Raw genomic sequence first — 13729 nt, forward strand, 5'->3', positions numbered from 1 at the left:
GCTATGTGTTTGATGAAATGATTCAATGAATGTTTTTATGGCATATTAAGGTTAAGAAATTTACGGATCTTGATTCAAAGCAGTATTGAACTAATTATGAATTTTGAACAGAAATTACTCTGTTTTGATAGATGATCAAAGTCCTTGAGTTATAGTAGAATTCAAAGGTTCAAGACTTCTCATCTACACATTTCGATCTTCTTTTGGTAATATTTGAAAGGTATGTTACGGTCGATAACATACGAGGTAAAAGTATCATTTTTATTTTAAATTGAAAACTCTATGGCTTGATGAACTATTGGTGATTTGATGATGATTGTTGTATTGAGATGAGTTGATTATGATATCGAGATGATGATATTGATTTGCATCATGACATTGCATATTGAGCCACTTGTTGATTCAGATTTGATATGGCGGAGGTCGCCTTGATATATTGATTTGTTGGACGTATGGGGCTATAGTTGAGTTGGCATAGTGTATGCGGAGGTCGCTGCTATGGCCTGAACACTCTCTATAGGCGCACCATAGTCCTGGGATTGTAGAACACAGCACCCCACCCCGAGCGGATGAGTCGGTGGATGTTGCTGGGTGATTCTATTCCCTTGGGTACCCTATGACCAGATGATTCACTTGATCTTGAGATTTATTGATAGCCCACAGCTTCTGATCATGCATTGCATTATATTGCATCTTTATGAATTTATATGAAATATTTGAAAATTTAACTCTCATTTGTGATTGATTGTATCATACTGGGTTTATACTCACCGGCATGTCCGGTACCTCTTGTTTTCATGTGCTTGACGGTAGGTGAGGCGAGGCTTGGGATGCCAGAGTCCAGCTCCAGGCGAGGAGATACGAGTTAGAGTGGGATTCTCGGGTCTTAGGAGCTATGTGATGATGTTTGGATTCTTTGGTTCACTACTTCATGTTGGCATGTTAAAAATTTATATTTCAAACATTTGAGACAATTAAATTATTTTGACGATGTTTATGTAAGCTTGTGAACAACAAATTATGTATTTTACTCAATCATTTGGTGTGTGACAATTATAATTATTAGTATTAGATATCGGACCCGGTGCCCCACATTAGGTGGTATCAGAGCGTAAGATATTTGGGAAAGGGTAGATCGAGTCAGTTCGAATTGCTTGATCATGTGATATATTTGTTAGCATTTTCATTGTGCCATAATGTGAAATACATGATTTAAATTGAGAAATTATATTGTTGAGCTTTATTCGAGATTTTTGAGATTGTTGAGTCTCGAGAGCCAGAGATGATTGATACAAGATTGAGATGATTGTGATTTTGTGATTTTATCTGTGGTTGATCTATTGTATATCAGACATGGCTACTCGAGGTAGAGGTCGTGGTAGACATAGACAGAACGTACCAGTGGCACAAGATCAGGGCAGTGCTACTCATACTCAGATGGATATAACTCCGACTCCGATGGAGATACTGTTAGCCAGATTTCAGTCTTTGCACCCACCGATGTTGAAGGGTACGGAGAATGCATTAGACTGTGAGAACTGGTTGGAGAATATGGACCAATTATTTGAATCTCTTGAGTATCCAGATGATCGTAGAATCAAGTTAGTTGTTCATCAGTTATTGGATGTTGCTAAAAGTTGGTGGATCATGACCAAGAAAGCTTTAGAGAGTCGAGGTACGATTGTTACCTGGGATATCTTTAAATCTGAATTTTATCAGCGTTTCTTTCCTACCTCTTACAGGAAAGATAGGGGAGCCGAGTTTGCAAATTTAAAGCAGGGAAATTTGAATATTGAGGACTATGTTGCTAAGTTCTCGAATTTACTGAGATTTGCTCCTCATGTAGCATCTGATGAAGAAGCTAAGGCCGATCACTTCATAAATGGTCTTAATTCTGATATCTTTACCCTGGTTAATACTGGAAGGCCTAAAACTTTTGCTGAGGCTCTTGATCGAGCCAAGGGAGCTGAAACCGGAATTATTAGGCAGAGAGGTTCTCAGTATATGCAACGACCCCAACAGCCACATTATAGACAGCAGTTCAGACAGGGTAATAATGGCGGTAACAGTGGCAACATAAGAGAGCAGTTTCGGGCTAGAGGCAAGCAATTTAAGAGGCATGGCAGTAATTTTTCGAGTTTTAGTGGATCGAGACAGTCTGGTTCAGTTCAGAGTACTGGTTATTCAGGACCGACTTGTGGTCAGTGTGGTGGTAGACATTATACCGATCAGTGTAGAGGAATCTCGGGAGCTTGCCACTTGTGTAACCAGGTGGGACACTATGCTCGAGTGTGTCCTAACCGTGGCAGTGATATGTCTCAGAGTGGGGGATCATCGAGACAGACACCTCACCAGAATCGTCAGAACCCTACAGTTCATTCCTATCAGCAGTCAAACCGATCAGATCAGAACAAACAGAGTGGTAGCCACAGGGTAGGACAACCACCTAGACAACAGGGTCGAGTTTTTGCACTCACAGAGGATGAGGCACATAATGCTCCAGATAATGTCATTGCAGGTAATTGTTTTCTCTCAGGTTATCCTGCTTATGTTTTGATGGATACTGGTGCATCACATACTTTCATAGCTGAGCACTTTGTCTCACNAGATGATCGTAGAATCAAGTTAGTTGTTCATCAGTTATTGGATGTTGCTAAAAGTTGGTGGATCATGACCAAGAAAGCTTTAGAGAGTCGAGGTACGATTGTTACCTGGGATATCTTTAAATCTGAATTTTATCAGCGTTTCTTTCCTACCTCTTACAGGAAAGATAGGGGAGCCGAGTTTGCAAATTTAAAGCAGGGAAATTTGAATATTGAGGACTATGTTGCTAAGTTCTCGAATTTACTGAGATTTGCTCCGCATGTAGCATCCGATGAAGAAGCTAAGGCTGATCACTTCATAAATGGTCTTAATCCTGATATCTTTACCCTGATCACTCTATGACTGGGTCAACTGGGTCAGGTTTAAACACTATGATGCCTGTTACTCCTATGATTTAACTATTGATGAGAAATACAAAAGGCAAGCACCAGATACTGCGTTTGTAAAAGACTGGTGCCAGATAATGTAGTATTCAACAACACAGCACAAGACAAAAAATAGTTTTCGGTTCCCGCGTGTGGGTTGAGCAATTGTTGAAAGAGAGACTAATTATGGAAACAAGCTCATTCACATAATAGTTTTCCAAAACAAAGACGATGATTTGAACAAAGTTAGAAGTCTTCTACTAAAAAAAACTTGGCTGTTTCAAAACAACGGAAACAATGGGAGGCAAAAATTATTAAATGATTCGACGAAGTTAAGATTTTTCCAGATAAGCTCATATTTAAACCTGGATGCTGCTGAAGGGAATTGCTGAATTGTTATCAACTTTATCACCTATTCCTTAACATTCATACATTGCTAATTCAATTCGAGCAGATCAAAACAGCACAATAAGAGACTTGTTCCATTTTAGAACGAAACCACGCAAACCCATATTTAGAATATTTACCTATGCACGGTTTCATTTTCCTTGGTGTTTTTCATCTTCGGAAATGAAATCAAACATTACCATCTCATTTTCATATCTTTTCCAACAAAATGTGTACTCCACTTTCACATATCCCTATATAATTCAAGTGGTTGTAATACGATTTTTTATCACTTTTCAAAAATTGTCTATTATAATATTATACTCTAGCAAAAAATCGAATTTGTACGCTATGGCTTCATTAAACCAATGCATTGTTAAATGAATTGACATTTACAGTTGAAGAAAAAGTATAATTCAAAGAAAAAACTAAACAAACACCAAATTATCCAGCCCATCTCTATAAAAGCAATTCAAGAATAACATGTCAGGAAATATGACAAATGAATCCAGATATTACCTTAGTTTCCCTTGCTACAACTACCTATAACAGAATTGCAGATCATAAAAATATAAACTGCTTCAATAAAACATATGACTTACCTCGTGACAACTTTGCGCACAGAACCAACTGTCTGATAACAACCCACCATCCATAATTTGGCTTTGCACACACCTGTAATGATCTATTCACAAGTAACAGTAAGTAAGGTTATCTGGATTCAAAAAATGAAAAACACCAGTAAATTTCGCAACATTGTCTGTACTACAAGAAGAACAGGTTGGCGATAGAATAAATAACAAGAAATTAAGTTCTTTCGCTCATGAAATGTTGAAATTCATAAGATATGTCTCAGAGAAATAAAATATCAAAGAATTTCAAGTAAACAGGAGGTGTACAAAAATACATTACATTTGTGCTTGCACAGGGAGCATCTCAGACCTCCATCTTTGTCATTGACCAAGATTCCACAGGTCTGACAACAACAGTGCAGACAATACCAGCTTCCAGGCGGCAGCACCTGGAGAAACAAAATAAATGGGTTAACCTCCTGTACAAACAAAATCATAAATCATGTTATTTTCCCAAAAAAATGAATTTTCATATGTACGGTGTACCTATCCAGTACAGAAATAAAAAATTTAATAAATTTCAGAGGCATAATAAACTGTAAACTCCTGTTCTGTGCCCGATTTGTGCAACAAAATCTTCGTCAACGAGTTCTATATTCAGTAATTGTTTCACAGGAAACAGATTAATCCATAACTTGACCGTGCAGATGCATTGTATCCTGCGTCAAATTCTTTTGCATCCACAAGAGAAGATAATTTTTGCAGAATTTATGGTCCTCTATAGATAACAAAATTTGAAAGCTGGATTTATTCTAATATAAGAAATCCATACACAAGTATTTCAAGAGAAAATTATATTTTCACATGCATGACTAAAAGAATATTCACAGTGAGCCACTCCATAAAGCAATTATACAATGGAGTGCATATGAATTACTACAAACTCTTGTTTCTTGGACTCATTAAAAGGATTTTGTTGATAAAATTTCATTTAGCCCTCAACTTGGAGAGAAAGGAACACTTAACTTCGAAAAGCTTATAATATTTATCACAGTTAATTTCTAGAAAAGAATACCAAACCACCAAGCTTCAACTGAACTTTGATTTACTGCAGCTTAACTTAATATTGCATACAACCATCAAAACAAAACCTTGTTTCTTTTAACCAAGAGTGTAAAGTTTTATTTATTTTTTAATAAAAACCCCACCACTAAAGCGGGGTTTTATCACGATGTAACAAGGACATGGTAAAAACCATATAATTATATCACGATGTAACAAGGACATGGTAAAAACCATATAATTATAAACTACATCATACGTCAATAAATATCTCTATATGCAAAATCTTGAGAGTACAAGCACATTTGAACAAGTAATAAACATAAATATTTGAGCCTATGAAGTTACATTCCTCAAATGATATATGATGTCATAAATTTTCCGCAATACAGGGGTTAATTCTAAGACATGGAATAGAATTAATCATACAAAATTTTAACACATTTCAAAATTATTACTCTGAAAATTATTGCTCATCATATTGGTAGACTTACACGGCAACAAAAGATAAAAATAACTAGCAGACATCAATGAAATCCTTGTGAAAGCTTGCTTGTCCATTTCAACTCATTTCATGTAGTGAAGGTACAGCATCTCTTTTAGTAAAGAAAATGGGTCGTCCATCTTTATGAGCCAATTAACAATTCCAATGGCCAAGTCTTTCAAGAAAAAGAAAAATAACACACTGTTCGGCGAAGAATGAAGTTTAACTTCCACAGAACTGAAGTTCACCATAAAATTGGACGGTGCATTTTTATCCTTAGATAAGAAAAAAACTGAATAATTACAGTCAACAGAGATTCTGCCACATTAATGTTTGCAATAATGGAAGTGTGTGCATATGATGGGAAACAATCATTTTCACAAATGTCTGCAACACTTGTCGTGAATAAAATTATAGACATCATTAAGCTCTATATTTTTATGCATGGAGAAAATATGGAAGAAATCCAATGGACCAAAATTTGTGAAGAAAGCTGAGACAAACCTGTTCAAGCATACATGTCTGGTGAAATGCAGATGGACAGTTGTCACAGCAAACCAAATCACCAGCACTACCACACAGCCCGCAGAACTCATCATTTTCACCAACATGAAAAACTCTACCCTTTTCCAGGGGCGCTTTTCTAGCAAGGTATTCTGCTGACCATGCTTCAAGTTGGCTTAAAATTAACGACTTTCCATTCTCCATGAAGAGATTCATGCATCGACTGTTTAATCCAAACCCAGCATGCCTTTTAAACTCAGAGAAGGAAAGCTCCTCCCAACAGCACAGGCATAACAGGTGGCCATTTTTTACTATGCCCTCTTTTACAACAGCATCATTTGTAGGACTCCTATATTGAATTACTTCATTCTGAGAAACAACCCCGGAATGTACTAACCAAGATAAAACTGTTCTTGGTGGGGATTTCTTTTTTTTCAAGTTATATCGTTTCTGGGAACATCTGAAGTTTTTGTTGGTTATCACTGATGAAACCAACAGATCATCGTCGTTAACTTCAAATGTATTTGATTCCATTGATTGGATGCTTCTACTCATTTTACCCAACGAATATTCTCCCGCTCTTGAACGAAGTTTAAACTCACTAGGGACTTTCAATTCAAAAAATTTCCACAAAATTCGTTGGCCCTCCTATGATAAAAACAACCTTGTTTCTTCATTCACTCTTTTGTTGAAGCTTTAGGAATTTATCATAGCTTGACTGCAGAAAACAGTGTCCACATCACCTGAACTGATGACGAAATCATCCTCAATGACTAACTCGTTTCCTTGTCTCTCGTACCCTAAATGAATATTGCTTTTCGTTCCAGCGAATTATATTTATATTTTAGATGACTGATACAGCAAGTGCATCATTTTACAAATTCTCAAATTCTTCGCTTTGATGTGATTAGTGGTTGTACAATGGGAACTGAAACCAAGAATGTCAAAATTATCAAATTAATTTCATAGAGAAAACAATTAAAATAATTACAGAGAAGAAATTAGCACATGCCAGCTAATTACTTGCCAAAATATAAAACTAAACAAAAAATTGTGTGATATTAATCTGGTCTGAATTCTGAAAACTCCGTAATCAAATCTCTTATGGATTTTCCTTCTTACACTCTGTAATTTAGTAGGCAACCTACAAATCTTGGTAATATGTGTGTAGGAATTACAGAAGTGGAAAATTTTGCACAAGGGACCAATTGTAAATTGCATAAATCTACTTCCAATATATGTAAACAAAGCTACAGATTACAGATGCACTAATTATACAGCCATAAACAGAGATGGATAGAGAAAAAGATCACTATAAACAGATTTAAATGGCATTAATTTAAAATTTTGCCAATAAGGAAATACTTTAAATTCATAATGTGCCTATACTCCTGCAGAAAAATAGCAAACTTTGCACTACATTTGATGCATGAGGATGAACGGAACACATTGACAATTGGAGGTTGGGGGGAGATTAAAAAAAAACATTCGTAAAACTAATCCTTGAAACATGCAAATGCATCAAAATAAAAATCTGAGCGTGAACAATGGTTCTATTCATGATTAGTGTATAGACCTATTTTCTCACCTCTGATTTAGCTTTGAGAGAAACAAAGCTCAAATTTCTATAATAGTGCTTTTGGGTTCTAAGATTTAAATTTGTGCAATTGTAAGTCATGAGTACTCTAAAGCTTCAATTCCTTCATTCCAATCCTCTATGCAAGCTAGTGTTAGGAAAGCTTTAATAGTTATGTTCAGACAACATGGAAGAAAAAAATTAACAATAAAAACCCTCTACAAGGGAGTCAAATATTCAAATAGTCTTTTCTTTACTTAGATTTCGGACTTGGAGCAAAGTAAGATGCAAAGTGATCTAGAAAATTTGTGAGATGCCAAAAAGGAAAAGATGAATGGCAGAGGTATTTTTCGCACTCATAAATGCACTCGCAAAGTGAGTGACAAATTTCCACATATTGGAGGGTCAGTAGGTTCTTCAACACAACGGATGGCATTCATGAACCTGGCTCTCTCTCTCACAGTATAGATGTATTTCATCATTATACCTGTAGCATTGAAAATTTGCCAACTTGTAAAACAATATAACTGATGGTAACAGCTTAAATCTGATATTTTTAAATCTGGAGAAGACCAAACACCACATTCGGATCGTTGTTATACCACACCAAATGCAATTGCTGCTACCCAACAATGTGTAACCTATCGACACCTACTGGAAACTCTTTTATGTCCCCTTTAACAATAACACACAAGTGAAAAGAACACCAGATAAAGGAGTGAAAATAGTCCTTGCCTCCGTTAGAGCAAAACAACATAGAATAAATGAATTGTGAAGTACAGAGAACCAAGAATTTAATGAACAACACCACATTCCTATCTGTTTTTGTTTTTTGTAACAACCTCGTGAAAAAAAAAAAAGCATTCAAAATCCTAAAAAAACATTCCTTCAAAAAAAATCCTAACAAAGCATAAAATGAGAAATAAATTAATTAATTACCATTCAAGTTTCAATAAGAGGGAAAACATCCAGCCATGGATTAAAAATAGGTCTAAAGCCCACCAATCCAACCACAATTACCCACCAGACCTCCCACCCCCGACCCCCAAATACCAATCCACTCCACCGCTAGCCTATCCCATATTAACGGAGACCGAGTTCCATTGTAACGTCAAGGAAAATCTGCAGCTGTTCCGTTGTGAGAGTTCCACTCCCTTTTATTGGCCATTTTTGCAGTTATGCATTTGATTAGCCTCTGTTCCAGGTCCTGCTTCATCACAGGCTTGCTGAAGGGAGCCTTCACAGTCATACTAATCCTGATATCATTAAAGAAGTGCAAAAGCTCCCATTTAGAAGACAAATGCTGAGGTTTACTCTTCTCTCCCAGAGCCTGGCGCGAAACGGCCATGTAAAAGAGCAAAACATCGAGGAGGAAGCGTCGGGACATGAAAATTGATCTGAAATTGTAGGAGGATAAACAATGGTGGTATGAGTCGGCTGAGCATGCCATTTCTTTCAAAATTAGGGGGAAAGTTGAGGGATTTTGAGTTCATGAAGAATTATGTTCCAGGTTGGGCTGATCATATAAGACCACCGCATTAAAGTTTATCTGATAAAACTCATTTAAAGTTGAGCGATTTTAGTTGAAATTATAAGTATACCCGACAATGTTCTTGAGATTAAAAATCAAAAATTTGAAATTACTTCTTTGACTTTTGTTTTTTTATCTTTGCTCTCTCTCAATATGTATATTTTTTTTTCCGTGAATGCTCTCTCTTTATATTTGAATGTTATTTTGAAAAACAATAATTTAAAAAAAATAGAAGTATTTGAGCGAAATCATTTTTCAAACTATATCACTAGTTCTTCCATGTTAATAGACGATATAGGGGTCACAAACATTTTTGCGATATGTCTCATTGGTCAATTTTATAAACAAATCTTCTATTTGAGTCTCTCATAAAAAATATTTATTTTTATGTACAAATATAATTTATTATTGTAAATATGAACATAATTGATTCATGTTAAGGATAAAAATTTGTGATATAATGTCACAAAGAAGTATGAAACCAGTTAATTGGTTCACTTGAGTTTGATTAAATAAAAAAAGGTTCGAAACTTTAAATGAGATTTATTATTCAGTTTGAGTCTTGATTGAGCTCGAGTCTGTTGTTTCTCAAGCTTTACATGAAATAAAATTAATATTTTCAAATTTTCTAACTTATGAAATCATTTTTTATATTTTAATAATATTTTGGTTTCAATATAGATTTAAATCCACCTTTCTTCCTTTATTCAAATAAAAAAAAATTTACGATTGTTTATATAATATTTTTATAGTATGAACAAACTAGTGACAATCTTAATTATATAGTTTATATGCTCAAATACAGAGTATAAGCTCAACTCCTCCTGCCGAACGTTGCGCACATTTGGGGAAGTGTTCATTCAAATTTGATCTTGTTTAATGTCTAATATCGGGTTGACTAATTTTGTATACATAGATTACAACAATTCTCTCCTCTTGACGGAGCTTTAGAGTTGAGTAATGTACAAATCTTAATATCTCACATCGACCGGACAAAATACTTTAAAATAGTTATATAACCTCAAACAATTCTCTCGTGTACCTAGTTTTTGAAATGAGTTGGATCTACGTCTAAATCTTTAAAAAAAATAAAAAATCCACAGATTTCATCTCAAACTAAAGATCAGGATGTCAATACGACAGACTTACTAACATGTTATTAATGATCACATAATTTGATCTCTTAAGTCAAGTTTGAGCCGAAATTTTACAAAATTAACTCGAAATTGACACATTTATACTTTCCTTATTAGCATCATCATGTTGCTGAGTGAACTCGGACAAATCTACCAATGTTTATGCATCAGACAACTCAAAAAAAAGCTTTGGGAAAGGAAAGCGAAGCAATAGTGCCCCCACAATCTAAAAACAAAGCTTCATAAAATTCCGAAAATTAAACAAACAAAAATGGAAAATAAAAACTAGAAATATTATGATTTACAGGTGTAAGCAAATGCTACGAAGATTCTTGAAATTCATCGGATTTCTCTTCATTTTGCCTCTTATTATTCATCTCTTCCTCATACTTCCTCAATCTCTCGTTCCACATTTCCTACATATGAAAAAGAATTATTAATTTTTTTCAGGAGAAAGGAGAGGACCCAGATCGAGAAATCAAAGATGAAAGCTGCAGACCTTATACTTAAGCTCAGCTCGATGCATATAATAGAATCCAATCATCCCACCAATTACCGTGCCGGAAATTATTCTAAAATATCCCCATCGAGCTGAAGACATCGCAAATCGCTCTGCCTCTGGTTAGGTTTCCAATGAGGCAAAACCAAAATTACCGATTTCACGCTGATTAAGGCAGACTAGACCAAAATTCAAGGACTTCAGTGAAAGATCTGGGTACAAGGATGGGTTAAAAAAACACCGCCGCCACCTCCCCCGCCAAGATTTTAAATGCACGACCAGTACGGTTTTAGAGATGGCGGCGAAATAGCATTTTCTGCGCGTGTGCTACGGTTGAGTGGGTGGGTCACGTTTGTTATTGGGCTTTTCGTGGGCCGACTAGAAACTAATTTAATTGGGCTGTCCAATATATACGAGCATTCGGCTTCAAAAATAAAACTATGCAAAACATTTTCAAAAAACTTTAAAAGAAACATTGAATAAAATCTTAAAAACCATATATATTTTCTCTAGTAAATTTTTTTCTAAAATGCATGTTTTTTAAGGGAAAAAAAAAACTTCATTTTAAAAGAGGAAAAATGCAAATTTTGGTTCCCTACATGTGCTATTTTGCGATTTTAGTAATTTATATTGTTGAATTTCAAGTTTAGCCCTGTATTTTTTGAAACGTTAATAATTTTAGGAATTTTTTTAACTAAAAGTTTTGATGTGAGATCTATATGTGTCACATTAGCAATATATCTGATAAAATACTAAAATTGCAGAAATCAATTAACAAAAAAAACTAAGTAGAACTATAATATGATAAAATAAATGATCAAGACTTAAAAAAACATAAATATTCAAAATTATAATTTTCTCTGTTTAAAATCTAACTTTTCCATCCGATTCAGTCTACTATGATGAGACACATAATTAATTAATTAATCAACTAATGAAATGTACAAAATATTATAAAATAACAGTCTATTCAAGAAATCATTATCGTTAATTGTAATTAAAGATCTTAATGAGAATTACATTTAATTTACTTAAAGTTTGGATGGTTTTGGAAAGTCATCAGCCACCTAATGACTTATATGATATTGGTCCACAAGAAAACTTCAAATATCTATTATTTTTTTCAAACAGCTATTGAATTATTGTGTTTTCTAAAGCTAAAAGTGCAATATTTTAAGTCAATACACAATTAAAACTCAAAAATAATTTGAACTCAGAGCATTTGAATTGTCAAGTTTTAAGAATAAATTAATTTTAGGCGGACCCTTAATTTATTTTTCAACTATGATATTGTTATATAAAAAAAAATATGTGGATGATTTTTCAAACATATCTCTTCCACACATAAAAATTTCTTAAGTTCTCCTTAAACAAACTGGTATAGAGGTTTTATAATTGTGTTAAAGTAATTTGAAATATTGGAAGGTTGATTTTCTATGAAAATTTGGGGTTTGAAATGAAATAATTGTAGGATGATGTGTTTTTTGTTTTACCAAAAATATAATTAGTATTAGTTATTTAATTCGAAATTTTAAATAACGCAGCAGTCCAAATAACACGTGTTAATCGCTCTCATAGTATAATAACTATTATAGCTCAACAATCCATTTCTCAACAATTGACACTTTTATTCTTTCGTTACGATAGCTCCTTAGAAAGCTGCTAACTACTTGATCCAAGGGGAATCGGAGCACATCAATGAGAATCGAATATGTGATATATACTTTAATGACAATTATTTATTAAGTGTTTATCGTTTTATCAAAAATTATAGTTTGAAGTAATGATGTAACTTAAATTATTAAAATTTTACAACGATACAATAGTCTAAATATCACATGTGGATCACTATATTTTTACAATGAACAATTATTTCATCTCAATAATAATTGTTTCCACTATCTACTAAAAAAAATTATTTCCACAATGACAATTTGAAAAATATCGAGTACAAGTATCAATTAAAAACCACAAAATATAATTCTATATTAAATCTCGTACATCGAATTATTTAAAGCAATTTTTCATTTTTTAAACCAAGAGAAAGATTTGACAGGGGTCATTAAGTTAAACTAAAAAAGTAATTCGGTATTATTTTAGAGAAAAATTGTGATTTCTGTAAATTGGCTTGTTTTATTTTCTTTTGTTTCGTAACTTATCAAAATTTTATTTTCATCAAGTAACTCAAATTTTTATTATTTTTTTAGCCGGAAGCCATTAAAATTATATAATTGCTTATTTGACATTGATATTCTAATATATGACTTTTATGGAAAAAAAATAAAGCTCATGTTATACACATTAAAATCTATTTTAAAAAAAATAAAAGAAATAAATAAAGAAAAATGACATCCAATATTTCAAAATTGGAAAAAAAATTTGTTGTTTTTCTTTGTTTTTGTTCCGATATATTTTAACGTGAGTGATATAACTTTATTCTCATCAGTTGAGCTACTCAGGAAATCATAAGTGTTAAACAATATTTCATGGATTTGTTTGACCAAATCTAAAAAACAAATCAAGTTATTGAATGAAAACCAAATTGTAACAAATTATTAGTTATATGACTAAAATTCGAAATATACTAACTTACAAAATTAAATTGCAGTTTTTCCTATTTTAATTTAACAATATTGTCTTAAAACCAAATTTTAACAAATTATTAGTTATATGACTAAAATTCGAAATATACTAACTTACAAAATTAAATTATATTTTTTCCTATTTTAATTTAACAATATTTTCTTTCCCGCTTGCAAATTATTCATCAGTTAATTCAATTATATGTTATGTAATCAACTTATATAATTTTTACTGTTTTCCGGCTCTCTGTTGCAGTATATATTTATTTTTTTATAATATGACGATTTTATAGTCTTTGCAGAGGTCTTGGTCTAGTCTCCTCCTCCGTTAGTTTTTTTTTTGTTCTGCATTTTTTTGTTTTATATATATAAATAGGGATCCGCTTAACCCACCCGCTTCCGACGGTTTTTTCTTTAAAAAAAAAAA

General features: G+C 33.3%; 1 protein-coding gene and 1 long non-coding RNA gene across 4 annotated transcripts in view; both read right to left on the reverse strand.

Moving 5' to 3' along the window:
• Positions 1 to 9145, reverse strand: part of LOC140959765 (increased DNA methylation 1-like) — a 22361-nt gene extending 13216 nt beyond the window's left edge. For 2 of the 3 annotated variants that reach the window (XR_012172059.1, XM_073417771.1), the window contains exons 1-4: positions 8494 to 9145; positions 5979 to 8041; positions 4269 to 4377; positions 3959 to 4041 (exon numbers count right to left, since the gene is read on the reverse strand). Coding sequence is in view for 2 of the 3 variants with exons in the window: in XM_073417771.1 (XP_073273872.1) it covers positions 3959 to 4041; positions 4269 to 4377; positions 5979 to 6533 (747 nt within the window). In the remaining variant the exon portion in view is untranslated. The remainder of the gene's footprint in view (positions 1 to 3958; positions 4042 to 4268; positions 4378 to 5978; positions 8042 to 8493) is intronic. The other variant, XM_073417772.1, reaches the window with a different exon arrangement.
• A 1301-nt stretch (positions 9146 to 10446) lies between these two features.
• On the reverse strand, positions 10447 to 11148 carry LOC140960090 (uncharacterized). The gene is made up of 2 exons (XR_012172104.1): positions 10721 to 11148; positions 10447 to 10637 (listed from the first exon to the last, which is right to left on the reverse strand). It is a non-coding gene; the product is annotated as an uncharacterized lncRNA (long non-coding RNA).
• Positions 11149 to 13729: the final 2581 nt, after the last annotated feature.

This window comes from Primulina huaijiensis, chromosome 15 (assembly GCF_012295235.1).
Source record: "Primulina huaijiensis isolate GDHJ02 chromosome 15, ASM1229523v2, whole genome shotgun sequence".
Taxonomy (NCBI): Eukaryota; Viridiplantae; Streptophyta; class Magnoliopsida; order Lamiales; family Gesneriaceae; genus Primulina; species Primulina huaijiensis.